The 25,399-nt window shown below is 48.3% G+C and overlaps 4 protein-coding genes and 1 pseudogene across 5 annotated transcripts; 1 reads left to right on the top strand and 4 right to left on the bottom strand.

The window, feature by feature from the left end:
- Nucleotides 1–7,371: 7,371 nt before the first annotated feature.
- LOC106866768 (F-box/LRR-repeat protein 13) lies at nt 7,372–10,239 on the bottom strand. The gene is made up of 4 exons (XM_014902564.2): nt 9,453–10,239; nt 8,128–8,409; nt 7,790–7,957; nt 7,372–7,698 (listed from the first exon to the last, which is right to left on the bottom strand). The coding sequence occupies exons 1-4, from the start codon at nt 9,909–9,911 to the stop codon at nt 7,372–7,374; spliced, it is 1,236 nt and encodes a 411-aa protein (XP_014758050.2). The 5' UTR covers nt 9,912–10,239.
- A 1,670-nt stretch (nt 10,240–11,909) lies between these two features.
- On the bottom strand, nt 11,910–14,086 carry LOC100839046. 2 transcript variants are annotated; one of them, XR_001407502.2, is made up of 3 exons: nt 13,002–14,086; nt 12,720–12,874; nt 11,910–12,643 (listed from the first exon to the last, which is right to left on the bottom strand). XR_001407502.2 is itself a non-coding variant. In XM_014902052.2 (2 exons), exons 1-2 carry the CDS (start codon nt 14,025–14,027, stop codon nt 12,833–12,835), a joined length of 1,068 nt encoding a protein of 355 aa, XP_014757538.1. In that variant the 5' UTR covers nt 14,028–14,086; the 3' UTR covers nt 11,910–12,832. The 2 variants fall into 2 exon arrangements, 1 of the variants encoding a protein (XP_014757538.1); XM_014902052.2 differs by having other exon boundaries at nt 11,910–12,874.
- A 1,069-nt stretch (nt 14,087–15,155) lies between these two features.
- Nucleotides 15,156–17,110, top strand: LOC112272417 (annotated as a pseudogene).
- A 2,510-nt stretch (nt 17,111–19,620) lies between these two features.
- LOC100838430 lies at nt 19,621–21,195 on the bottom strand. Its single transcript, XM_010240573.3, has 2 exons — nt 20,822–21,195; nt 19,621–20,166 (listed from the first exon to the last, which is right to left on the bottom strand). The coding sequence occupies exons 1-2, from the start codon at nt 21,071–21,073 to the stop codon at nt 19,996–19,998; spliced, it is 423 nt and encodes a 140-aa protein (XP_010238875.1). The 5' UTR covers nt 21,074–21,195; the 3' UTR covers nt 19,621–19,995.
- Nucleotides 21,196–22,260: 1,065 nt separating this feature from the next.
- Nucleotides 22,261–24,338, bottom strand: LOC104584836. Its single transcript, XM_014902051.2, has 3 exons — nt 23,291–24,338; nt 22,985–23,179; nt 22,261–22,886 (listed from the first exon to the last, which is right to left on the bottom strand). Exons 1-3 carry the CDS (start codon nt 24,248–24,250, stop codon nt 22,533–22,535), a joined length of 1,509 nt encoding a protein of 502 aa, XP_014757537.1. The 5' UTR covers nt 24,251–24,338; the 3' UTR covers nt 22,261–22,532.
- Nucleotides 24,339–25,399: the final 1,061 nt, after the last annotated feature.

The following is a 25,399-nucleotide window of genomic DNA, read 5'->3' as shown; positions in this document are numbered from 1 at the left end:
TCATTCCAAGTGCCAGAGTCCTGGTTAATGAGATCAGAGACTCGCCTTAATCGAGAGTTCCCCATTCTGCCCGATGGACGTAGGTTTCCTCTAGGAAGCCAGTTGTGGCGCCATATGTCCACCGTGTATCCGTTTCCAATCCGCCAAAAATATCCTTTCTTCAGGAGCTCGAGAACGTGGGTGATACCTTGCCAAACCGGCGAAGCAGATTGGATGAACGTTGTATCCAGTAAATTGCCATTAGGATAGTATTTGGACTTGATCAGCCGGGCACAAAGATTGTCTGGTTTATCAAGGAGGCGCCATGCCTGCTTTGCTAACAGAGCTTGATTGAACAGTGCCATATCTCAAAAACCCATACCTCCTTTGTTTTTTGCCCGAATCAATTTATCCCAAGCGATCTAGTGTATTTTTCTTCTGTTATGCTCATCCCCCCACCCAAAGTCTCTAGTAATGTGTTCCAACTCCTCACAAAGTCCTTTAGAAAATTTAAAAACACTCATCGCGTACGTGGGCAGAGATTGAATTACCGACTTGATCAGTACTTCTTTGCCGCCGGCTGAGAGATATTTCTCGGACCAGTCATTGAGTCTCTTCCTTGCCTTATCTTTAACAAATTGGAAACAACCATTCTTCATGCGTCCCTCTGGGACTGGGAGTCCGAGATATTTTTCCTCGAAGGCCATATTGGACACATTCAGCACGGCAGTGACAGCAGCTCCTTTGACCTGTGGCACATTTTTTCCTAGGAGAATTGAACATTTTGAAGGGCCGAGGAGCTGACCAGTACAAGATTCATAACTGTCGAGGATCCCTTTTATAATTAGAGCTTGGTCATGTCTTGCTTGAAAGAACAAAAGGCTGTCGTCAGCAAATAAGAGGTGCGATATGCCCGGCCCACGACGAGCCATTTTTAGCACACTTAGGTTAGCATTTTCAATTTCTTTCCCAAACAAACTTGACAAGCCGTCGACCACAAAAAGGAATAAGAACGGGGAAAGGGGGTCTCCCTGTCTTAGTCCTCTCGTCGGGCGAAAGCTTTCCAAAATATGGCCATTCACTTTCACATCATACCTGACAGAGCGTACGCAGGACATGATCCAGTTGACCCATTTGACATCGAACCCAAATTTACATAGGGTAGCTTCAAGATATCCCCAATCAACACGATCATAGGCTTTGGCGAGGTCGAGCTTATAAGCACAAAACTTGCCGGTGTTTTCTCCATGTTGAAGTGCATGGATGCATTCGAAGGCAATGATCGCATTATCCGTAATCATTCTCCCTGGGACAAAGGCACTCTGGGCATCCGAAATTAAAACGTTCAGCAGCGGACGGAGGCGGTTGGCAAGGCACTTCGCCACAACCTTGTAGATCACATTGCATAAACTAATCGGGCAGAAATCCTTTAGGTACATAGGGTTCTTGATCTTGGGGATGAGCACAATAATTGTATCATTAACTCCATAGGGCATGGCACCTGTAACAAAAAAATTCCTCACCGCACGGATAATATCCTTCTTCACCGTGGCCCAGTGACGCTGGAAGAAACGCGCCGGGAAACCATCCGGGCCTGGGGCTTTGAGGGGCCCAATTTGGAAGAGGGCGTCGCTAATTTCTTTGTCCGTAAATTCTTTGCACAGGTCTTGATTCATGTGCCCGTCCACCTTAGCCGTAATACAGTCAATAAGAGGGCCAGGCTGCACGTTGTCATCTCTTGTGAAGAGCTCTTTGAAGTACACAATGGCCATCTCCTCGATCTCAGTCGTGTCCACAGCAACAGACCCATCAGCTCTAGTAAGCTTAGTAATCTTGTTCTTTTTAACTCTCCAGGTGGCTTTGCGATGGAAAAAAGCCGTGTTGCGGTCTCCCGCGCGGATCCAGTCCACCCGAGAGCGCTGATGCCACTTAACCTCATCTTTCCCAAGCAGTTCGTCCAGTTCAGCCGATAAAGCCTTGTATCTCCTTCGGCCTTGACCATCCCGGCGGTGCACCAACTTCTACATTTGAGCTCTCTTCTTGTCGATCATTTTTCCGATAGCACCAATGGTGGCTCCGCTCCACACATGCAGATGCCTCATAGTCCAGTTCAGAGCAGCCGTAATAGCACCCAAATCGCCACCAGCACACTGCTGTTCCCAGGCTTTCCCCACTTCAATACTTAGTTGATCTTCACGCTCCCAGTAGGCCTCGTATCTTCTAGCAACCGGGCACCGGCCAGTAGCAGTTTTCTTCTGCAAAGAAAACAAAAGTGGACAGTGGTCCGATCTGGGAGAAAGTAGGTGTTGAACTGCATACTCCGGGAACATGGCAGACCAGGCAGGATTGGCAACCGCCCTGTCTAGATGCACCTGAATATTCCTGTACCCATCTTGTTTATTGTCAAAAGTCCAATCAGCACCCACATACCCCAGGTCATGAAGGTCACAGTGGGATAGCACCTCCCTAAAATCCAACATCTGCTTTTCTCCTCTCAAATTCCGTGAGATGTGTTCATGCTGCCACAAAACTTCATTAAAATCCCCAATTACCATCCAAGGTTCGGTTCTCATGGGGAAGCATATTCTCAGAAGCTCCCACATATGGTGACGGAGGTGTTTGCGAGGTTCTCCATAAACGAAAGTACCTCTCCATTTTATTCCATTCGACTCACTGATTATTACATTGATTAAGCGATTATTGAGCAAAAGTAAATCTACTTGCACACTTTCATCCCAGAACAAAGCGAGGCCGCCCCCTTTTCCTTCCCCGGGCACCGCAATCATATGCTTGAGCCCCAGCCGCCACCTCAAGCCCTCGATCACAGAAGTTTTATTGCGAGTTTCTAAGAGGAACACGATCTTCGGTTTGTGAGTCTTGACCAGATGGAGAAGCTCTTGAACTTTCGGGGGTTGGCCGATCCCCCGGCAGTTCCAGCACAAGAGATTCATTTTTCCTGACGGGCGCTGCCACTCTCACCCGTCAGTTTGCCCGTGGCCCCAGGACCGGTTGCCTCCAATTGCTTCTCCGACTTCCCATCGCCCTCAGGCGCTGCTGCTTGTCCCTTCCCCTCGAACTTGCCCTTCTTGCTCTCATGTGATGCCTCCTTGCCAACCGGATACACGGCACTGCTCCTTTTGCCCAGCACTTGGCCTGCATCTTTCGGAGTCTGGCTCGCCTTCCTTCCAGCCGATCTGCTCTTGTACTTCTTCAGCTGTGTGTTCTTGTTTGCGACGGCCACAGGAGCAGTAGCCCCGCCAGCGACCGACTTCGGACCTGCTTCTTTCCGTGCCTTTCTGATCGCAATTCTCACCTTTGCCCACCCAGATACATCAGCATCAGTAGGCTCCACCCCTGGTTTCGCCCCTCCCTGACTTGAAGTCTCCTTCTTGTCGCCGATGTCAACACCCACACTGAGTTTGCTAACTCCATCTACAGCCTGGATCATAGCTGCCATCAGATGGTCTGGCACGGGAATATCGCGTCGAGGGGCCCCATTTCTGCCCGAGGCCCTCATGTCCTTGTTGGACATTTCCAAACTCAGCTTCCTCGCAGGCAGCGTATAGTACAGCTGCTTCTTGGTCTTCAGGTCTTCACCCGGCAGGTAGTAGCTCCGCCTATCATATTTCTTGTATGGAGAGGCAACCTGTTCCACGCTGAAGCGAACCACCTTTTCTTCCTCTGGCATCACGCATGCCCGGTAATCATGATCGACGATACCACAGTAAAAGCAGAAGCGGGGGAGGCATTCATACTTGACCTCATACCTCTTCGGGTACTTGTCCTTCTTTCCCTGGATCCTCACCACATGCTCAATGGGCTTATTGATATCATGCTCAATCCTAACACGGAGAAACTCATCCCATGCCTTGCCGCGTTTATCCGTGAAGACCATCCTCACCGGCGCAATGAGCTCCCCAATATCTCTGCCCATCACATCATTCGTCATTGGAGGCGGCAGGTCAAAGATCCTCACCCACACCGGCATCGTGTCGATCTTCATCTCAGCCACAGACGACTCCCCGTCGTAGGCAGCGACGAGGAGGACGTCCCCAAGGTAAGTCCAAGGGCCACCCACCAGCACATGCAGGTAGTCCCCCTCTTGCTTGAACTCGATCAGAAACTTACTTCCTGCCAGATCCTTGTACTCCACGCCTCCCCGAAGCTGCCAGATCTCGCGCATGCGCTGGAAGAGCCTCCCAGAGCTGAAGGTGCTGGTGGTGACGTAGCGCGCTACCACAATCCACTGGCTTCCCATCTCAAGCTTCAGTTTGTCAAGGTCCACCACAAGGACCTTGGCCGGGTTTGCATCCCTGGGTCTGCGCTCAGGCGTCTCGTTGGCAGAGACAGCATCAACAACCGCCAGATGCTGCATGTCTTCCTCCTCCACATGCTCCTTGCCTTTGCGACGGACGAACTCAGATCCGGTCACATTGCCCTGGCTCTCACCGTTCACCTTAACACCGCCTGCCATGCCGTTGGGCCAGGGAGGATCTGGCGGCCTGAGAGGATTGCTTGGGGGGTGGATCTGTTGAAGGCGGGGGGATGAGACGGTGTGGAGAGAGGAGTACCTGTGATCGCTATACATATGGGGGCAGGCGTGATTCCCACGAGCAGTATCGACAATCAACGGCACGATTAACTCCATGGCTTCCATGTTTGATGCGATCGCATATCCCGTGATGGCCTCCTTCCTCACAATCTTCGAATCTGGTGCATAACTGCATATGGCAAGAACCTCCCCAATTACCGGCGGCTCCCGTACGCCCGGCCCGGGGGGCAGCGGGCATGGAGGGATTTTCGGCGGGGAAGGTTCCGTCGCGTGCTTGGCCGAGGGGGGGGCCCCCATGCATACGGCCGGCCGGGATCTTCTGAGAACTGATCCACTCAATCATCTTTGCTCGTAATTCCGCAATCTCTGTGAGGAGATCTTCCCGGATCAGAAACAACACGTCCAGATCCCCTCCTTTCATGGCCTGGGCATGAGCCTCCCGGACACATCGGCGAAAGCTTTCCTTAGAGAGAGCCAGAACCGGGATTTCAACCCCGGTAGCATTCATAGCCATCACTGGCGCGGCCAGCGCCGGAAACGGCGCAGGAGCGGCGCTAGGGGCGGCCTGTGGTGTAGAAAAGTTAAGCTCGAGTTTCCAGTGGTGTAAAAAAACAGAAAAGTTAGAAGATGAGCCAACTTCAAAGGCATATACAGGTGCACGGATGATTTCAAGGATAGTCGTTTAGATAAAAACTCTCAGGCTCATGAAAACACACAAGTGTGAATCGACCATAAGAAAGTGAGTCAGTCCATCCTACCAAAAAAAATGTTTAGAATGGACATTAAATCTTTGCATAAATAGTGTATAAGAAAGCAATCCGTAGTGATTTCGTGGCTTTGCTCATGCGATCAAAATGGTTCTTTAAGAAAGAAAATTTGGGTTTTCATTTCGCTCTGCTTCTCTTTGGTCTCATGAACTTTATATGAATGAGTGTTCTCGTAGATTATATGAACCGCGGGCTTAAATCATCCATCCAATCAAATCAAACTTAGCAGTACTCCAGCCTCCAGGCAGTAATTAATCAAGAAGCAATCCCAGTATCTGAACAGTTAACCGATATCTGAAAAATTCAGATTACGTCCACCCCGAAAGCGTGACCCAATTAGTTCCTTGGGTCGATCGCACTTCCTGCAGAAGCTTAACAGCAATCTCAGTATATCTTGACCACAATCAGCCAGCAGCTGTTCCACGATGTAATGAAGGAACAAAGACATAACCTACTGTATTCGCAATCAACACGTCCTCAGTGATTAAAAAGGAACCGAGAAAATTGATCTATCGACAGAATGCAATCAACATCTAACCTTTGCTCAAGACTCCTCCTACTGATGCGGAACAGTCAATAGCTAGCGGCCATTGTTTTCAACGTGTTTAGGGAAAAGAAAAGAAAAAAAGACTGAAACATCAGGACTTGCTCTTGCTTGGCCGTCGATTTCTGAACATGTACAGATCTTAAAGAACATCAGTATCAAAGTGCACTGTGCCCAAACACAGTTGAAAAAATTGTGAGTTCATCTATTAACATTTCGGTTTCACCAGCACTTGACGGGCAAGAGACAGTTCTACTTGTAGAAGACAATTAGCCATAAAAATAAATATATGTGCACAAAAATGATCAAGGATGTATTGCCCTGGAGAGTGTCGAAACCAAGGAATATCTGGGAAGCAAATTTTCCAAAAGACGAGAGATTAATATAACTAAATATAATATAATTGCTAATTAAAGCTAACAGCATTCATCTTATCATAGGGAAACCCCCCGTGGTTGATTTCTCTGAAGAACACTCAAATTTGACTAGCAATACCATTGATGGGATGTTGAAACTCGTGGCTAATTGCTTGATTATTATCTGAACACTACACAAGTATGTATGCAAGTGCCGCATCCTTCTTGAACCACATGATCTATTCCCTAGAGTGCACTTGAGCTGAAAAGATAATACAAAGTCCAGTACTCATTCTTTATCCAAACATACAGAACTGAAATCTAATATTTACTCTTGTAATCCCTACTCCCTAGCATAGATCTCGGAACACATTACAAAGGCAGTAAAACTACATACAGTTGAGAATCACGTTCTGAGAAACTTCTGATTGGAGTACGTATTGTTTTCATTTTCTTATGTTCTTACGGTTTGTAAAACTTCTCTACACCAATCAGAAGTTTGTGGGAACATTTCCAAATGCCACTGGATCACTTTCTGATCATAGGGTCTACGATCAGAGGTTTGTACTAATGTATTACTAGTTAAATTACGACCAGAAAATTACGATCAGAAGTTTGTATTAATGCCCATTTTGTCTAATTTTGTATTTGTTTACATGGTTCGAGGGCCATTGCTTAATCATCTGAACACATATGCAATCACGGCATTCTTGAACCACACAATACATCAGAGGAGAGCATAAGTATTCAAATCTCAACCCACAAATACAGACCTTGCAAATTATCACTCGATTTCCTATTGAACTGTAGGCAAAATGAAAGTGTATATCACCATGGCATGCAGCACAGCAAGGGAATTAAATCGCTCCCTCCAATCCATAATAAGTGTTTCAGGTTTTGTACTAACTTAGTACAAAATTGTACTAAATCTGAGATACTTATTATGGATTGAAGGGAGTAGTATGCAGTACGAATTCTAAACATTACAGATCAAAATGCATTATCAAAATAACACAAACTTAACTACAGCGACAGGCGTATACCATGAAACAAAAAACAAAGGCAGAGACTATAACAGTGCATAATGTGAACTGTGGGCCAACAAACACATTTCAACATCTATATATATCTGTAAATCGATTGGTTAAAAGTAAAAACTAAATCAGAGCCATGCTAGATAGCCACACGATGATTAGTACCCTCAACACAGGATTGTAGACCGGCCACAAAATGAAACTGAGCATCTCTGGAAACCCTGTTCTCTAGCTGAAGCTTTTTGTGCTGTTTTGCTATGAACTTCTCTGTGTTATCAACATATCTGATGCCAAGTGTCATCGACTCTAGCCTTCTCGCGTTCAACACAAAGAATGTAACAAAGCTAACTTGTGACTTGGTGCCCCAATACGTTTTCAACACTATTGTCTTCAGACGGATATCAAGACATCTTATCAGATCCTGGTGTTTACGACGCCACAAATTGTTGGGCCCTGATTGATAAAACTGATAGAACATAGAAACATACAAAATTTAGCTACTACAGAAACCAATTAGATGAAAAGAGCAGTTGGTCTATGAAAAGAAGAATCATCACCTCGATGTATAACTTCTCCAAGCACGGAAAGCATCTCATCAAGTAAATAACCGTATCCAAACCAAGAGGATCCATATTGACGGCTAAACTTCTGACCGTGCGCACCACCGTCGTTAGGTTATCAAAGTGCAATCCCTTTATCAAGCATGCAGTAAACATTTCAATTCTCTACACAGATGTGAAAGTGCAACAAACACAAGTAGGAAAGCCTTATCTACCTGAATAACCATAGAACCAAACGAGATTTTGGTGGACAGACCTTGCTGCAATCTGCAGCTCAAGGTCTCCAATTCAGCTGCAGAGATTACTGATATATGCAGATCATGGCTAAAACCAACCTGAAGCAACCTTTTGAGACAAGGGGCAATCTCAATGATGAGTTCCTCGAATGCAAACTTAACAGTATGGTTATACCGAATTATTTTCACCATGATCGTTCTAAGGTTAAGGGAGTTGATCCGGAGGCAACGAAAGCCACAGCCGCCAAAAAATTTCAAGCAGTCAAGAGCTGGGCATCCAACAATCACTTTGTGCAGTGAATACTCCGAGATGGCGACAGAGTAAAGTTCGAGATCCCTAAGCAAGGGGAAGTGAAGCCCTTGGACAGTTTCGCCGGGGAGCTCGCACCTATCGATGCGAACAATGTTGGAATTTTGGGTTAGGTCCAAGGCCCAATCTGAAGTTAATTCCTGGAAAATCTCAAAAGTCCATTCATGAAGTGGGATGAGGAAGTAGGAATAGTCTCATCTTGCTAGTTTAGGGGAAGTTGGACCAATATATAAGGTATGTTGGTTCTCACTTCTTGAGCAAGTGAGCAAGGGAAATCCCCACGCGCGCTCCTCCTCCTCCTCCTCCGCTCGTCGCGTCAACGCGACGCGACGCGACGTGACGCGTTTCGTGGATCGAGTTCGAGCTAAGCCGGTGCAGGGCGTTTTTGTCCCGATAATTGCGGAGTCGGTTTTGGTTTCATAAACCGAACTGAAGTCCGCCTGCGTGCCTATATAATAAGACGACCACGGCCTCCGGACGTACCACGCCACAACCCTAACCGTCACGCCCACGATCCAATCTCTCTGTTCGCCGCCAACTGCTACTCCATCCCGTCGACTGCGTGCACAGATTGCCAGGAGAACAGGCCTCCGGAACCCCGACCTTCGAGATCCTGCCCGGGAGACGGTCGATAAGATTTTTGGGGAGCGTTCTCACGCGACTGCTCGCTTCTTCACGTCCCTGTTTCGTCAGCATCTTCATCACCAATGGCCGACGACCTCGGAGATCCCGCGACTCAGGCTGCCGCTTTAGCTCAGCATCAGCAGGCTGCCCAACTCCAAGCCCAGACAACTGCTGCTGCACAGACACAAGCGCAGGCGCTGGCCGCTGCCCAGGAGGTAGTCAAGGCTGCTGCTGCTGTCGGCGTGAACATCGACGCCGCCGAACTCGTCACCGACCTTAATAAACACAAGAAAAGAGTACAACACCGTACGTAATCTGCTCTTTCTTGTTGATTTTGATTAATAGTTCTATTATTCATGCCGTAAAATTAGATGAGTTTTATTGTTATGCGTTGCTATTTAATTTGTCTAGTTTGCTTGATATAATATGCTACATGTTTTACATATTGTTTTTCTAAATTAAATATTCATCGAAATTACATAATTACTTAGCAGACAACACGAAGGGTGGGAGAGAAGCGGAAGATTGCTGCTTGCAGTGAAGCCGTATGAGAACTGAAACCGACGAACTCGAGCTCCTGGAGGTTGCGCAGCGCGGCGGACCGGAGCCAGGGGTCCAGGGTAACGTCGTCGATGTCACATTGGAGGAGGTACCCGTCGAGGCTGAGACGGCGGCCAGGTCCCAGGTGGGATGAGAGAATTTGCGAGACAGCAGCGACACGGCCGCCGTTGTTGTAGGGGAGATCGCGATAGTTGAGGTTGAGAGGGGCGGAGCGCCAGAGGTGACGCCATCTGCGGTTGAGGATCTGGGTGCGGGCGCCTTCCTTGGTTGGGAGCAGAGAAATGATGTCGCCCAGGATAGCGCCGGGAAGGTTGCTGATGTGGTCGGGTTTCGTCTTCTTCTTCACCAGCGTCGACTTCCGCCGCCGCCAGCTCCGGATCCTCTTCATGATTGCTCTCTACGGCCGCCGCAGATGGTCCCCACTTCTACGAACCAGCGGCGCCCACGCCACCATTTCCTTTCCAGCGTGTTTGGGGAAGGGGAATGGGAGGATTAGGTTAGGTTTGGGAGGAGAGGAGCGGGGATTAGCTGAGGAGATTAGGAATCGCCGGAGGAGAGCGCATGCTCGTCCATTCCATCAGAATTGCACGGCGGTGGCTTGCTCGATGACGGTGGAGATCTCGTCGGGGAGGGCGGCGGCGGCGGCCTCTCTCGTTTTCTTCTCTGTGGCGAACTGGCGACCGAACGAGGAGAGAAGGAAGGATGAGACCGTAGGTGGCCAACGGGCTCGGCACGGCTCATGCCCGCTTGGTCTGTTTATAAGTGGGCCGGGCCAGGCCGGGCCGGGCCGCTCCAGCGAATCCAAGGCACAGGCATGTCCCAATAGTCAGGTCGGGCCGGGCCGGCCCAGGCCCGTGTATCCTGCGGCCCGCGAGGAATTAAGAAAGAGAAAGCATAAATAAATAAAAAGAAAATAAAAATGCTAAACGGGCGGTGTCGGGTCAGCCCGCGGGCCTGAGAGCGAGGTCCAGGCACGGCCCAAGGCGGATCGCGAGCCGGCGTGACCCATTTAGTTCCCGGCCGGGCCAAGCTTGTAATGGTCCAAGCACGGTGTGGTCACCGGCTTTTTTTGGCCCGGCCCGTTGGCGAGCTATTGATGAGACGAGGACAGACGAGGGCAATTTGGTCCAGTAAAAAGGGTCCAAGTCCAAAAGGTGTCCATATATATGGGAGTATTTTTTTTAGTTTGGCTATATCTCAGCATCTGACTTTTAAGCAAAATGTTTAAATCTAAGTTGACGAACGAGAGCCGTTGAATTAGTATCTATATGTCATTTTACTCTTATTTTTTCACCGTCCATTTCGAATCTTAAAACACAAACCATATCCAATGGCTGGAAATAAATTTATATCTGACTGAAAATCAGGAGACTTTGATATAGAAAAATGTATTTTTTTTTCAAGTAACTCACGCATTACATTAACTTGCAGGCGCAGTAAAATCACCGGTCGCTAGATAAAGTATATGCTCCGGAAACGAGTCAAGCCACACGGTTCAGATTGCAACATATTTTGTCCAACGAAAGTTGTGGTATTTTGACTGAGCAAATGAAAGGTGTGCATTCGAGGCAATATATAAAAAACCCCGTGATTTTTTAAAATTTCTCAATTGTAAAGGGAATGGTATTTATAATACCCATGAATTGAAAAAAAAAAGTTTTACTTACGACCAGTAAACCAACAGTTTCTTCTTCCGAACTCAAAGTCTCAAACACTCCTAAATTCGTAATTAACTGCTTCTAAGCTAGGTCCGGAGTGAGTGAAGTGTGAACTCAAACCATTTTCCCCCATCTCTGTACGCACATTCATCACGGAGATGTGAGACAGTCTCATGCACCATTGGATAAATTTTGTAATTTTGAACTAAAACAACAACAAAAATTTAGGATTATATTGATATGTAATTTTCTTATTTAAAGGGATTGGACAAAACATTTTATTTTCATTAATATATTTGCATTAGGTCTATTACATTTCCTCAGAAAGACGAGAATTTAGAAAAAGGGGAGTAAGAGTAAGATTGAAATAAAATAATATTAAGTTGCAAGTGCACGGAGCATTTCAAAGGCAGTCGTTTAAGATGACAAAAACTGAGAAAAAAACACATAAAGAGTGATCTACCATAAGCAAGTGAGGACAGTCCATCCTACACTTTAAAAAAGGGTTAGAGCTAGTGGATACAAGAGAGAATTCCTCGGTGTTTTGTGGCTTTACTCTTGTATACGATCTAAAGGGTTCTTGGAGATAGAAAATTGGGCTTTCACTCTACTTCTTTGTTATCTCTTGAACTTCATCTGAACGTGTTAGATCCTGTAAACTATATGAACTCCAGGCAATCAATTAATCGTGTTTTAACATTGAACCAACATCTGAAAAACGACACTCTGTTCACCCCGAAAGCGTGTTCAGTTCCATTTTCACTTCCTACTGCCGCTTGTCGGCAATCCCGGCCAATTTCAGGATATTAATGAAACAAAAGACATAACTAGTGAAGGCAACCTACAAGACAAGTAGCAACAAGCAAGAACGGATTATTACGTGTGCTAACAGGATCAGCAAGCACATATAGCATCGTATTCACAAAATCAATGATTAAAAGGGAGCCGATCGAGGAATGATGGAGAGAAGAACACTTTGTGAATCAACATCAATCCTTTGCTCTGAAGACTCCCCCTAGTGTCAGTTGACAGTCAAGATCGTCCGTGCCGATCAGAGACGCAACCCATTCGCCGCCATGGGATCCGTAAGGCCCGATCCAAGAGTCTCAATCCGAACAAACCGATCTCGATCCCTCTGAACTGGATTCAGAGTTGTTTCGAAGCTGGACATGGGCTGGTGGCTGATACTGAGACGGGGCCGGGCGAGCCGGAGCGCTCGGTCCGCCTCCACGAACGCTTCCATGACCCGGCCGGAGTGCGTCAGCACGATGCGTCTCAGCGGCCTCGCCTTGTACAGGATCGCCCTGGCGAGCGCCAGCTCCGCCTTGCCGCCCTGGAAGTTGACGAGGTTCAGGACGGAGAGCTCACGGGCCGCGCACTGGATGCAGTCGAAGAGGTGCTGGTAGCCGCGCGGGTCCTTGCTGGAGGCCAGCCCTTCCGCCTCCGACACCTCGTCCTTGCGCTGGTCGAATAGGAAGAACAATGGTGGTCTAGATTAAGATGTTGTGGTAGTTGATGGTGTGGGTTAGTTAATTTACCTGGATGAACAGCTCCTTCAGGTAAGGGAAAGGCCGCAGCATCTGCTCCACGGCGAACGGCGCCATGGCGGCGCCGCCAAGCGCTGCGTAGTCCACGACTAGCACGAGCGTGGTCACTGACACACGGTCGCTAACCACTCAGTCTGAGGCTGCGGCTGCATATACAGGAGCCAAGATGAGGACATGATTTGCTTCAGGTCAGGAGACAATTTAATGGAAATTGCATTTTGGAATTCAGTAGTAAGACTGTAAGAGAGGGAGGAGGAGTAGTGCAGTTCATACCGGGATCTGCTCACGATCGATCTCGAGGGAAATGGTGGGGAAGTGGAGGGAAATGAGCCTGCGCAGCCACCGCGCGCGGCGGATGCTCACCATGGCGCCGGGGGCGGGGAAGACGATCTCGTGGAGTATCGGGGCGTTGTGGACGGTGAGGCTGCGGGCTGCGGTCCGGAGCATCGAGATGCGCCAGAGCCTGATCGCCGAACTCACGACGACGTGCTCCAGCGGCGGCGCGCAGTCGTGGATCCAGAGCTTGTGCAGCTTCCTGCACGCGGCGACCACGCCCTCGACCACGCCGGGGCGGCACGCGCAGCCGTAGAGCCCGAGGTGGATGGTCTCGGTGAGCGCGTCGAGCTCCCCGGCCTCGACGGTGAAGAAGCCGAGGTGGAGGATCGTGACGGTGGCGCACTGGAGGAGGCCCGGCGGGACGGGGGAGAGAACGGGAGGGTCGCCGCGGTTGAAGAGGATGACCTCGTCCGCTAACCCATTCTTGAGCGCCGCGCACCAGCGGGCGGCGTGCTCGGCGAGCCATTCCGTGCACTCGACCCGGAAGGACTCGACGCGCCTGCGGCCCGCCGCGCCACAGATTCCTTCCCCGTCGTCGCCGTCCTCCAATTCGTCGTCGCGGTCCTCTCCTTCGCCCCCGCCGCCGTCATCTTCGTCGACGTCCTCGTGTTCAACTTCGTCTTCGCCGGCGGCGAGGTACTTGTCGAGCACGTTGCCGATGGCGTCGGCAACGTGGGAGCGCGGGATGGGGAGGCGCGCGAACTGCGCGTCGTGGAGCTCGAGCGGCTCGCCGCGCAGACCTCGAGCCATCGAGGGGTGAAGAGGTGGCCGAGGCGGAAGAGGTCGAGCACCGGGAGGTGGAGGAAGAGCGCGGCGATGGCCGGACGCGGGAGGGCGCGCCAGTCGGCGTGGCTGTCGAAGGCGCGCGGGCGGACGGCGGAGGGACTGCGTCGCACGCGGCTCCGGGCTGATGCCGCTCCGCACGGGGTGCCAGACGATTTCCTCCGCCCTCGCCGCCTCCATCGTCACCAGCGGGCGAGCGGAGTTGAGGATTTGAGTTGGAAGTGGAAACGAAACGAAGGGGAGCTGGCTCTGGTTTGGCAGCGAGTGCAGGCAGGGGATTTGGGTTTTATAGCGGATCCAGCTGTTCGTTCGCGGAGCGTGGCAAAATATCGTGAAAACTGCTCTTCCGGTGCAAACTTAATAAACCTAAAACATAAGGCGCCGAATTTCTTTATCGGCTGACGCAATTGATCCAGCACTGCGGCGGACGCACGCTGACGTGACTGGGTCCCATGCCCCCAGTCTTATAGGTGTTCCGTTCCCTGCTTCGTATGTCCCCATTCAAGTAATACGTATGCCCCCAGTCCATCACTCCCTATTGTCTATTTGCACATGTTGGACCTGACTCATGGCCCATAGGCAGCCCAGCTAGGTACTTGCATGTGTATACCCACAGGCGTTTCGCTGCTTCTTCTTTGGCTGACGGCTGACGCTTCGACTTCGTGGTACGACGGTTCGTATACGAAACAAAGCCATAAACGCCGTCAGGCCAATCGCTGATCGCCCAACACGGCGACGCCCATCACCGGAGGGCGGAGGCGCCAAGCTAATTGCCAGGCTCCGGCTGCTCACGTTGTCCCCAATTTCTTCCGTCAGTTGTCCCCAAATCAAGGTTATCGGTTGTCATCAATCTATTTTACAGATTTCTTTTCTTGTCTGCAGAATCTATTAGATGGTCATTTATAGTAAATGTTTTATTTATTTGGCAGGGAGATAATGGACAGATTTTTGAAAAGGAATTCTGGAGTGCCAGAACTAATTGACTTAAACAAGCTTCCGAGAGATCCAAGTAAAAGGAAGAGGATGTCAGATTATCACCCCAATCAGCAGGAAGAGATAAGGAGGAAGTACTTATGTTGGGGACCTTTTCAGCCTCGTGATTGTGAGTTTGCATATACCCCATTTGGGAAAAATAAGAAGATGAGGCGCTTCAATCCAGATTGGTATGAGAAGTATGCTAATTGGTTAGAGTACGACCCCAATGAGAAAAAATCCTTTTGTTTTTGCTGCTATTTGTTTAGGGACAGCATCAAAGACAATCACCATGGTCATGATGCATTTGTAGTAGATGGGTTCAACTCATGGAATATGACAGAGCGATTGGTGACTCATGTTGGTGACCGTAATAGTTTTCATAACAGGGCACTCAAAGGTTGTGATGATCTAATGAAAAAGGATCAGTCAATCCTTGCAGCCTTGCATAAACAGAGCCAAATTGAGAAAAATGAGCATCTCATTCGTTTAAATGCTGCAATTGATGTTTCCCGGTACTTGCTGCATCAAGGACAACCTTTTCGTGGACATGATGAATCAAAAGAGTCTAAAAATAAAGGAAATTATTGAGAGATGATGGATTATACTATCAAACAGAATGATGTTATTGCCAAGGCATTTAAGAATGCTCCCCATAATAATCAAATGTTGTCTCCATCAATTCAAAAAGATATTACAGAGTGATTTGCAAGAAAAATATTGGACATTATAAGGGAAGAAATTGGCAATGGTGGTGTGTTCAGCTTGTTGGTTGATGAGTGTCGAGATGTTTCGGACAAAGAGCAAATGGCAGTGGTTCTTCGATATGTCAATAAAAGTGGAGTATTAAATGAAAGTTTCGTTGGTGTTGCTCATGTAGAGGAGACAACAGCCTCTTATCTCAAGTCTTCCATTGATTTTATACTTGCAAAATTTGGTTTGAGTCTAAACCAAGTGAGAGGCCAAGGTTATGATGGCGCAAGTAACATGTCAGGTGAATTTAATGGTTTGAAAGCTAAAATTTTGAGAAAGAACAGCTCTGCATATTATACACATTGCTTTGCTCATAAGCTTAACCTGGTTATTGTGGCCATTGCAAAGAAAAAAATTGACGTTGGGGATTTCTTTGATATGATATCACTTTTGTTGACTGTGGTTGGTTCATCTTGCAAAAGAAAGGACATACTTCGAGAGAGTCACCAAGAAGAAGTGAGGAAAACAATTGGAAGTGGAGAGATTGCTACAGGAACCAGACTGAACCAAGAACTTGCTCTTCAAAGACCAAGTGACACTCGATGGAACTCTCATTATAAAACATTGGTGGGCTTGTCAAAGATGTTTCCTTCAGTTGTTAAAGTTCTAGAATATGTTCAGGAAGATGGCACCGATGGAATTAAGAGAAGGCAAGCTAATGGCCTATTAAAATATTTTCAGTCATTTGAATTTGTATTCTGTTTACATATGATGATGATGATGATTTTAGCTTTGACAAATGGGCTATCAAAAACATTACAGAGAAAGGACAAAGACATTTTAAATGCAGTTTCAGATGTGGAATCCACCAAGCGAGAGTTGGAAAAGCTTAGAACTGATGAGGCTGGGATTCTCTTTTCAACAAGGTATACTGCTTCTGCCATAAGCATGACATTTCCGTGTTGGACATGGAAAATGAATATGTGAATCCAAGCAAGCCAAGACAAAAGACCGGCATTAACAATGAGCATCACTTTCGTATAGATTGTTACTTTGCTGTTTTGGATCTATTAGGAAAAGAGTTCCATGACAGATTCAACGAGGTGAATTCCAACTTGCTTATATGCATATTTGCTTTGAGCCCGAGTGATTTATTTAGCTGTTTTGACAAGGAGAAGTTGATGAAATTAGCGACATTTTACCCAAATGATTTTAGTGACATGGATATGGTGACTCTTGAGCATGAACTGGACCTGTACATAGATAATGTACTCCATGATACACGGTTTGCTACCTTGGAGAGCATAGTTGATTTAGCTAAACTGATGGTGGATATAAGGAAGCATATTTCCTATTATTTGGTCTACAGGGATTTGAAATTAGCACTTACTCTTCCTGTTGCCACTGCAACCGTCGAGAGATGTTTTTCAGCTATGAAGATTGTGAAGAATGCTTTGCAGAACAAAATTGGGGATGACTATATGAGCCATAGCCTGATTTGCTTTGTAGAAAAGGGTATGCTAGACACAATCACCAATGAAGTGATAGTCGATGAATTCCACAAGATGAAAAATCGTCGTGGGAAGAATGCAGTGTAATGTAGCTTATTCCCTTTCTTTGTTTACTGTCATTAGTAATCTGTTTACATAGTTAGTACTACTTAACTCATATTTTCTCTCCATAGGTAACACTATTATTTGGAAAGCAACTGCAATTTGTCTCCAGTCCGCATTAATTTACAGGATGTCATATTATGCTATCTCAGTGTCATTTTTCTCACTTGTCAATAAAGGTTAGTTCACTTCAGTGATAGTCTGTCTAGACTTTGTGTTATATCTAGGCATTTAATACTACATTAGCATGATTTCCCTAAACATGGGTGTCCCCACTCGATTTTTGTCTTGCGTCCGCCCCTGGCGCTGCCTCACGTTCCAGTTGGTGCTAGTTGGGCGTGCGGAGGGTGCAGCTGCATGTGGTCAACTTTCTTTGTACTAGTCCATTTTCAAGGTTTAAAATGTTTTGTAGATCAAATTGCCAGTCTGATTTATATTCCTTTTTCACCAGTTGCTTCGTATCGATGATAGCTTTAAATTTAGATCCGATTTTTGTATGTTTTGCCAAACTTTTTTTTGGGCACTTAAGTTACCAATCGATAATGCGAAAATTAACATCCTACTTTGAAAAAGTTGCCATGTCGTAATAGGGTGCCAACTTCATTAATTATTGGTGGGTAACTTTCATGCATAAGTTACCATTCTATTTGTACGAAGTTGCCATGTGGTAACTTGGTATCAACAGAGTGTCAACTTCATATATTATCGGGTGGTAACTTTTGAGATTGATTTTTTCTGTCGAACATACCAATATGCATGAAGTTATCACATGGTAACTTGTTACTAACTCGGTGATACTTTTGTATATTATTCGATGGTAACTTTAGTGGACAAATTACCAGCATATTTTGCTTGAACTTACCACATGGTTATTTGTTACTAACACGATGGTAACTTCATGCATTATTGGCTGGTAACTTGTAGGCGGGAAAAAATGTTGTTCAAACATATCAATATGGGATCTAGTTTCGAAGATCTAATCGAGACAAAGCTAACTGTAAAAACGGATCATAAAACAGGTACACATTTTCAGAGATAAGAGCTTTACAAAAATAGCATATGTTCGGGTTGTCATGCATTGCAAAATTTCAAGCCGAAACTCAAATGCATTTCGAAGGAAAAATATATAAATGAACGGTGCCAAACTCTGAAGAAGCACTATCTTTATTTTTTTGAGTTGCTACTAAGTGTAATTGAGCTTGGACTTGAAATTTTACACATATATAAAACATCACTTCTCTAACATATCTATTTTTAAGAAGTTTTTGAACCTTTTACAATGGTTTTCACAGTAAAGGTGATTTTCACCGGATACGCCGCCAACCAAACTCCCGTCCTAACTTCATGCTTATTTCATGTTCTTCGTTAAGGACCGATCTTCGGGAAAATTAATGGAACACAACTCTATTTACAGTACCATAATTTAAATCTGAGTAAATTTCACATAACTACCCATTCTGTGACTATCATAGCGCATAACCACAGTTGATACTAATATAATTTTCTCATCTAATCACTACTCTTGAGGCAGACCTTCTCAAAGAACCCAAATCTGTTGGCTAGTACGTTTGACAATAATGTATCGCCCGATTCACTTTCCACGTCAGTGTCAGACCCAACTCGTTAACTCTTTCCTTTTCTTTGTGACAACACCCAATCCCTTATATGTGAGCCAGAGGTTAAATTCTAAATTGAGAAATTTGGGTTCTCCGAGAAGACGTGCCTCGAGAGTGGTTCGTGAAAAATAAACATCGAAATGTGTGGTTATGTGTAATTTACTTTTTAAGCCTCGATGTTCGCCTTCATACACACGTGTCGCCTGTTTGTGTGGTTGTGGTGGATTTTTTTTACCAGGTCTTATATTTTAAGTGTAAGACTTAAGGGCCTCTTTGATTCGCAGGATTTCAAAATCAGAGGAATAGGAAAAACATAGGATTTGAATGTCATGCCATGTTGAATCCTATGTAAATTCAAAATACAGGAATGTATAGTAGAAGTTGTTTGATTGCACCACAAGAAAAATGTAGGGTTTGCTTAAAGGATTATGTGGTACTCATTGTTGTCACAGAGACAAAGGAAATTTTCCATGAGGTCCAAATTTTCCTTTGGAATTGCATGTAAATTTTCCTTTAGTTTTCTTGTCCAATGGAAGTTGTTGATCATGACCCTTAGGCCTACCTGATTCCATGAATTTCACTGGATGTTTCAAGACTTTCGCAAAGGGAATACGAAAAGAATATATCCTGCAAACCAAAGGGAAAGTGGCAGGTACTGCAGGAAAGATAAATATCAGAAGCAGAGAAGTTTCGGAACTACAGAAAAGATTTATGAGTGATAAATATGCAGGATCATGACCCTTATGAGCTAAGATGGGCATGATTTTTGACTCGCAATAAAGGACCCACTCATGGAAGAAGTGCAGAACCCACTATAGATCATCATCAACGTGTTTCCAAAAAAAAAACGACCTGAAACATTAACTAAGTACTTCCGAATGAGAAAAGCCAACAGCTTCAGGTTTTCGACTACGATCCATGAACAGAAATGGCTCGTCGGTCCGGCAAAATTAAGAGGAGGATTTACAGCAAACGCTCAAAATAAGAGCAGTATGAATTGGGCCTTGACCCCAGGGAGCTAACCACAAGAAACCACAGAATCTCAAAATCTTCAGATTTCTACCAAGAGCTAAATTGCCTAGTACTCGAAAACAGATCCAGATATACTATCTCGCCAAGCTAGGAACTACTACTACGTACTAGGATTATCTCTCAATTAACCGAGCGTGAGAATCATTACTGACAACGAAGATAGACGATGGGCTCGATCGATTGGTTGAGCGGCGAACTAGCGGATGCGGAGGAGGCGCGCGCTCAAGGTGGTGGTGCCAGGACTAGGAGGTCCTGCTCCGACGAGATCCCGAGGTCGTCGCCGTTGATGCCGAGCAGGGACCTGATCTCTTCGACGGTGCCGCCCCTCACCACGTCCGCCGCCATCTTCGCGCACAGGAGCATCAGCCCGCGCACCCCCAGCGTCGACGATGCCTGCGGGATCGAGAAAGATTAAGGTTCAGTTAGACGGCCAGATTGAGTGATAAAAATTTCCCACACCCGGCCAGATGATCATATCCTATCCATATCGATCCAAGATCCATGTTAGTATGGAACATAAATTACAGCATGAGCAGTCCAACCAGGTTAATTAAATGTGGTAGAGATCGAACTGTAACAAAAAAATCTACGACGCACTTGGATGCAGTTAATTGAGAGCATCTGCCTGCTTAATTTGTCTCTGCAGAACACGAGGTCACGAACGCTAAACCAAACTGTTCTCTCTCGGACTCGATCCGATCCTCCAACAAAATCATACGAGATAGATTCATAAGAACAAACAGAAAACCTGCCTCGCCGATTGAATTAATCAACTGACTACGTCTAACTACGAAGAACATCGAGGATTCGAGGAGCAGAGCAACTCTATCCGTACACATTCACGCAATGGCAAGTATAGGCAAACAGCATTGCAGTTTACAGATCGATCCCAAGTTCCCAAGTCCCAAACCAAGCAACCAAGCAAACCAAGCAACCAAGCGTTGATCAAGCCAAGGGCTAACTCCATAAGCGATCGACAATTATTAAGCACCGCACTGCGAACGGGAAGGGAAGGGATCAAGGGAAAGGGATCGCAACGGCGACGAACCAGGAAGATGTCGTGGAGGGTGTCGATGTCGGTGACGAGGTCCCGGAGGCGCTGGTTCCAGGTGGCGACGGAGAGATCGCCGGCCGCGTCCTCCTCGGCGTACTGCGCGACCAGGTCGAAGATGCGCCTGGAGCGGGCGAACTGGGCCCCGACGACGGGGTACCGGCGCAGCACGTCCGCCGCGTTCCCCGCCTCGATGTTGTGCACGCTCCCGTCCGAGAACCTCAGCTGCTGCCGCGCCGCCCCCGCCATGCGGCCGCAGCGAGCGAGAGAGTGCGACTTCTACGGAGAGGGTGGCTTCTAGAAGGAAGGAAGGCAACCGAGGGAGGGCGCAGGGATGACGACGGAATGGTGGGGGGTTTTGGGTCAATATCGGCAGGGGATGCGGGTATTTGTTCTCTCGCGGCGATGTGGACGGATCCGAGGTTGTCTGACGGGTGGGACCGCGGTGTCATTGTGGGGGAGGGGAATAGCAACAGGTGTTTTTTTTTTCTGGGGGAATAGCAACAGGCTTGGTCAGGCGGCGGTGCGTGGATACTGACTGACGTCTGGGCCCGCACAAAGCAAGTGGGCTGGAAGGCTGGAATGGAAAGCTCCCTGAACAATCCGGAATGGAAGCCCTGTGGGCTGTGGCCAACGTTTTTTCTTTTTTGTCAAGATGCAATGGGCGGATCTAGCTCACCAACGACAACAACGGTATCAAAAGTTGCACATTCCCAACGCTAGGTTATACTTTGATGACAAAAATATTCCTCGCTCCGGACCTAACAACACCATTTTCGCACCATGTTTTGCTAGCAATGTGCTGTCATCGTTAACGGCATCCATATACTCGTGATCAGGAAAACCTTATCATCAGTAGTATCTGAGCTAGTCTTAGAGGCGAGCAGGGATATACTCTCTCCGTTCAAAAATAGATGACGTGTAACTTTTGTTGACAGTCAAAATTTCTAAACTTGGACCAAGTTTATTGTCAAAAATATTAACCTATACTATTTCAAATGCATACACTATGAAAATATTTAGAGAGAATCTAAATTTGCCACTCAAGTGTTGCCCAGATGCCCAAATGTCACTCAAAATTTTCTTGTTTCAAAATTGCCACTCACTTTTTGCATGAAGTACAAATATGCCACTTTCGTTAGTTGACCTCTAGCGATGTTTCCAGACTTTAAATTTTGTTATCATGACCCAGCTGTACATGATTTCTCACGTTTTTCGCCGATCGACAAAAATTACCATTGTGGCATGTTTCATAAGCTACTACCCATGTTTTTTTTTACCGTTTCTCCAATATCGTGACAAAGTAAACATTTTCAAGCTGTTTTTATCCTATCGAAAATTCACCCTTTTGGTTGTAGCCCACGTTTTTGGGCTTTTAGCCGATTTTCCGATACTATGATTCGCTCGGTTTTTGGATGATCGGGACGTTCAGACCGTTTTGGTTGCATAAATCATCCATCCAATCGATCGAACTTCATCTGAATGTGTTCCTCTAAATTATATGAAGTGCATGGGTGCTTAAATCATCCATCCAATGGATCGAACATATTTAGCACTCCAGCCAGCAATCAAAGCAATCGATCTTGAACAGTCGTTAGCCGGTATCTGAAAAAACCACGCTACGTTCACCCCGAAAGCGTCTCCAGTTTCATCTCCTTATCGGCAATAATTCCAGTACTAGGACCTAGCTAATTAACCAAAAATCCTGTTACCCCAGTCGCGCATTGTATTCGAAGCCGGACATGGTCTGATGGACGATACGGAGCGGGAGCAGCGGATTGTTGCAGTTCCGGGGGCTCTGGTCGAGCGCTTGGTCCGCCTCCAGGAGCGCGTCCGCGATGCCGGGGCGGTCGTCGTCGTGCGTGAGCACGATGGTGCCCAGCGCCTTGGCCGTGGCCAGGATCGCCTTGGCGAGCGCCATCTCGATCTTGCCGCCCTGGAAGTTGAGGAGAGTTATGCACTGGAGAGTACGGCCCACGCACTCGACGCCGCGGAAGAGGTCCAGGTAGTGCGGGTCCGTGATGGAGGCCAGCCCTTCCGCCTCCGTGACGTCCTTCTTGCGCTGATTGCAACCAACCACCAGATGAGATTCATCAGAGGCGCAAGAAAGAGAGACGCATTCATCTCATGGTGTACGTGGTTAATGCATTGGATTATTACCTGGATGAACAGAGAGCTCACGCGAGGGAAACGCCTGAGCGTCTCCTCCACAGCCAGCGGCGTCATGGCGCCCAGCTCTGCGTAGTCCACGATTAGCCTGAGCATGACCACTGACCGCATCTTCGGCCGCACATCCTGCTGCCTATAATCCGGAACCTGCCAACACCCGATACGGGGGGGAGGACGACTATCAACCTGCCAACACACCAAAAGATGATTTGCTTCAGGAGTTAATCATAGGAGACAATGGATGGATTGTTTGGAATTCAATTCAGGAATTGGACTACTGAGTGATAATTGACCGACCTGGTCGCCTTTGATCTCGAGGGAGGTGTTGGCGAGGTCGAGGCACAGGAGCCTGCGCAGCATCGGCAATCGGCTGATGCGGAGCGTGGCCGCAGAGCCCGGGAAGATCACCTGGAGGAGCGGGGCGTCGTCGACGGTGAGGCTGCGGGATGCGGTCCGGAGCATCGAGAGGCGCCAGAGCTGGGGCGATGACCTGACGGCGACGTGCTCCAGCGAGCCGTCGTGGACCCAGAGCTTCTCCAGCTGCCTGCACCCGGCGACGACGCCCTCGACCACGCCGGGGCGGCACGCGCAGCCGTGGAGCCCGAGCTGGATGGCTCTGGCGAGCGCGTCGAGCTCCCCGGCCTCGACGGTGAAGAAGCCGAGGTGGAGGACCCGGAGGCTGACGCACTCGCGGAGGCCCCGCGGGACGGGGGCGAGGACGGGAGGGTCCCCGGAGAAGCCGCGGTTGAAGAGGACGACCTCGAACGCTCCGCCCCTCTGGAGCGCCGCGCACCAGCGGGCGGCGTGTTCGGCGCGCCACTCCGTGGACTCCACGCGGAAGGACTTGACGCGCCCGTGCCCCACCGCGCCATAGGTTCCTCCCTCGACGTCCTCGTCTTCTTCGGCGGCGGCGAGGTACATGTCGAGCACGGTTCCGATGGCGTCGGCGACGCGGGAGCGCGGGATGGGGAGGCGCGCGAACTGCGCGTCGTGGACCTCGAACGGGTCGCCGCGCCAGACCTCGAGCCAGCGCGGGGTGAAGAGGTGGCCGAGGCGGAAGAGGTCGAGCACCGGGAGGTGGAGGAAGAGCGCGGAGACGGCGGGGCGCGGGAGGGCGCGCCAGTTGGCTTGGCTGGCGGCGGCGCGCGGGAGGAGGCGGACGAGCGGGCGGCGGAGGGACTGCGTCGCGCATGGCTCCGGGGTGAGGTCGCTCCGCACGGCCTCCAGGACGATCTCCTCCGCCCTCGAGGCCGCCATCGTTGCTGGCCTGGAGGCTGGAGCGGTCGCGGGCGAGCGGAGAGGAGGATTTGGAAATGGGAATGGTGAGCTGGCTCCGGTTTGGCAGCGTGGAGGGATTTGGGGTTTTATAGGTTCCTTGGCGGTGAGCGCGGCGCTGTGTTGCGTGCCGGCGGATCGGAGGAGCAGAGAGCAAAGAGGATTCTGGAGTATTATATTTTTTTAATTTTTTTAATAGTGTAATTTTTGTGAGATGCATATGCATATGCGATGCATTGCAGTTTACATGTCGATCCCAAGTTCTCAACCACCGTCAATCCTAGTTTTGAAAACCGGAGCAGACTGGCGGCCCGATCGAAAAAACCGGAACCGGAGCTCTGTGCGCTCTGTTAAGCGTACTGCACCGGACGGGCTACCGGACCGAGAGAAAACTGCGTGAACCGGGTGGTTTTCAAGAAAACCGGTGACCGAACGGTTTGGCTCGAACCGTCCGGTTCAGTTCCCGTTCCAAAATCGCCCGTCTCTTGGTCGCCTCTTGCTCCCTTCTCGTATCAAAGCGTTGCGCCGCTCCCTTCCCACCTCGCCTGACCGTTTGAGGCCTCGAGCAAGAGGGAGGTGAGGGGGACGAGCAGGGCGGCTAGGTCTACAAACGATGCGGCGCAGTATTCGCCTGAAGTGGATCGTGGTCTATCGTCGATGCGCCTCGGCCTTCAAATTAGAGTCACAGATGGGCTTGGCCGGCCTAGGCCTTCAAATTAGATTCACAGAATGGGCTTGGCCAACCTGGGTCTTGTTGGGCCATATTTATTGCAGCATTTACGAATTAAAATATTATATTTTGTATTAAAAAGTCATACCAGTTCAACCGATGAACCGGCGGTTTGACTGGAACAACCTGAACGGAAAGCCTCGCTGGTTCAGTCACCCGTTCGGTTTTCAAAACTAGGCCATCAATCCTAATTTCTTCCTTGCGCCAAACAAACCAACCAAGCAACCAAGCGTTGATCAAACCAAGGGCTAACTCAATAACGGATCGAGAAATTAAAGGGAACACAATTATTAAGCACTGCACGGGAAGGGAAGGGAAGCGGTCGCAAGTGGAGGGAAGGGAAAGGTATCGCAGTGACGGCAAACCAGGAAGAGGTCGTAGAGGGTATCGGTGTCAGTGAT

This window comes from Brachypodium distachyon, chromosome 4 (genome assembly GCF_000005505.3).
Source record: "Brachypodium distachyon strain Bd21 chromosome 4, Brachypodium_distachyon_v3.0, whole genome shotgun sequence".
NCBI classification, from domain to species: domain Eukaryota; kingdom Viridiplantae; phylum Streptophyta; class Magnoliopsida; order Poales; family Poaceae; genus Brachypodium; species Brachypodium distachyon.
Note: the sequence above shows the minus strand (reverse complement) of the source record. Positions and strands in the feature narration are given on the sequence as shown.

Excerpts from the sequence above, each read along its gene's own strand:
- LOC104584836 (XM_014902051.2), bottom strand. The coding sequence starts at position 24,250 with ATGGCGGCCTCGAGGGCGGAGGAGATCGTCCTGGAGGCCGTGCGGAGC. Across the intron at positions 23,180-23,290 it reads TCGAGATCAAAGGCGACCAG|GTTGATAGTCGTCCTCCCCC; the intron begins GTCGGTCAATTA and ends GTGTGTTGGCAG. Across the intron at positions 22,887-22,984 it reads TGAGCTCTCTGTTCATCCAG|CGCAAGAAGGACGTCACGGA; the intron begins GTAATAATCCAA and ends GGTTGCAATCAG.
- LOC100839046 (XM_014902052.2), bottom strand. The coding sequence starts at position 14,027 with ATGGAGGCGGCGAGGGCGGAGGAAATCGTCTGGCACCCCGTGCGGAGC. Across the intron at positions 12,875-13,001 it reads TCGATCGTGAGCAGATCCCG|CCGCAGCCTCAGACTGAGTG; the intron begins GTATGAACTGCA and ends CTGTATATGCAG.
- LOC106866768 (XM_014902564.2), bottom strand. The coding sequence starts at position 9,911 with ATGAAGAGGATCCGGAGCTGGCGGCGGCGGAAGTCGACGCTGGTGAAG. Across the intron at positions 7,958-8,127 it reads GTCTCAAAAGGTTGCTTCAG|AGAATTGAAATGTTTACTGC; the intron begins GTTGGTTTTAGC and ends ACATCTGTGTAG. Across the intron at positions 7,699-7,789 it reads TGGAGAAGTTATACATCGAG|TTTTATCAATCAGGGCCCAA; the intron begins GTGATGATTCTT and ends ATGTTCTATCAG.
- LOC100838430 (XM_010240573.3), bottom strand. The coding sequence starts at position 21,073 with ATGGCGGGGGCGGCGCGGCAGCAGCTGAGGTTCTCGGACGGGAGCGTG. Across the intron at positions 20,167-20,821 it reads CCCTCCACGACATCTTCCTG|GCATCGTCGACGCTGGGGGT; the intron begins GTTCGTCGCCGT and ends TCGATCCCGCAG.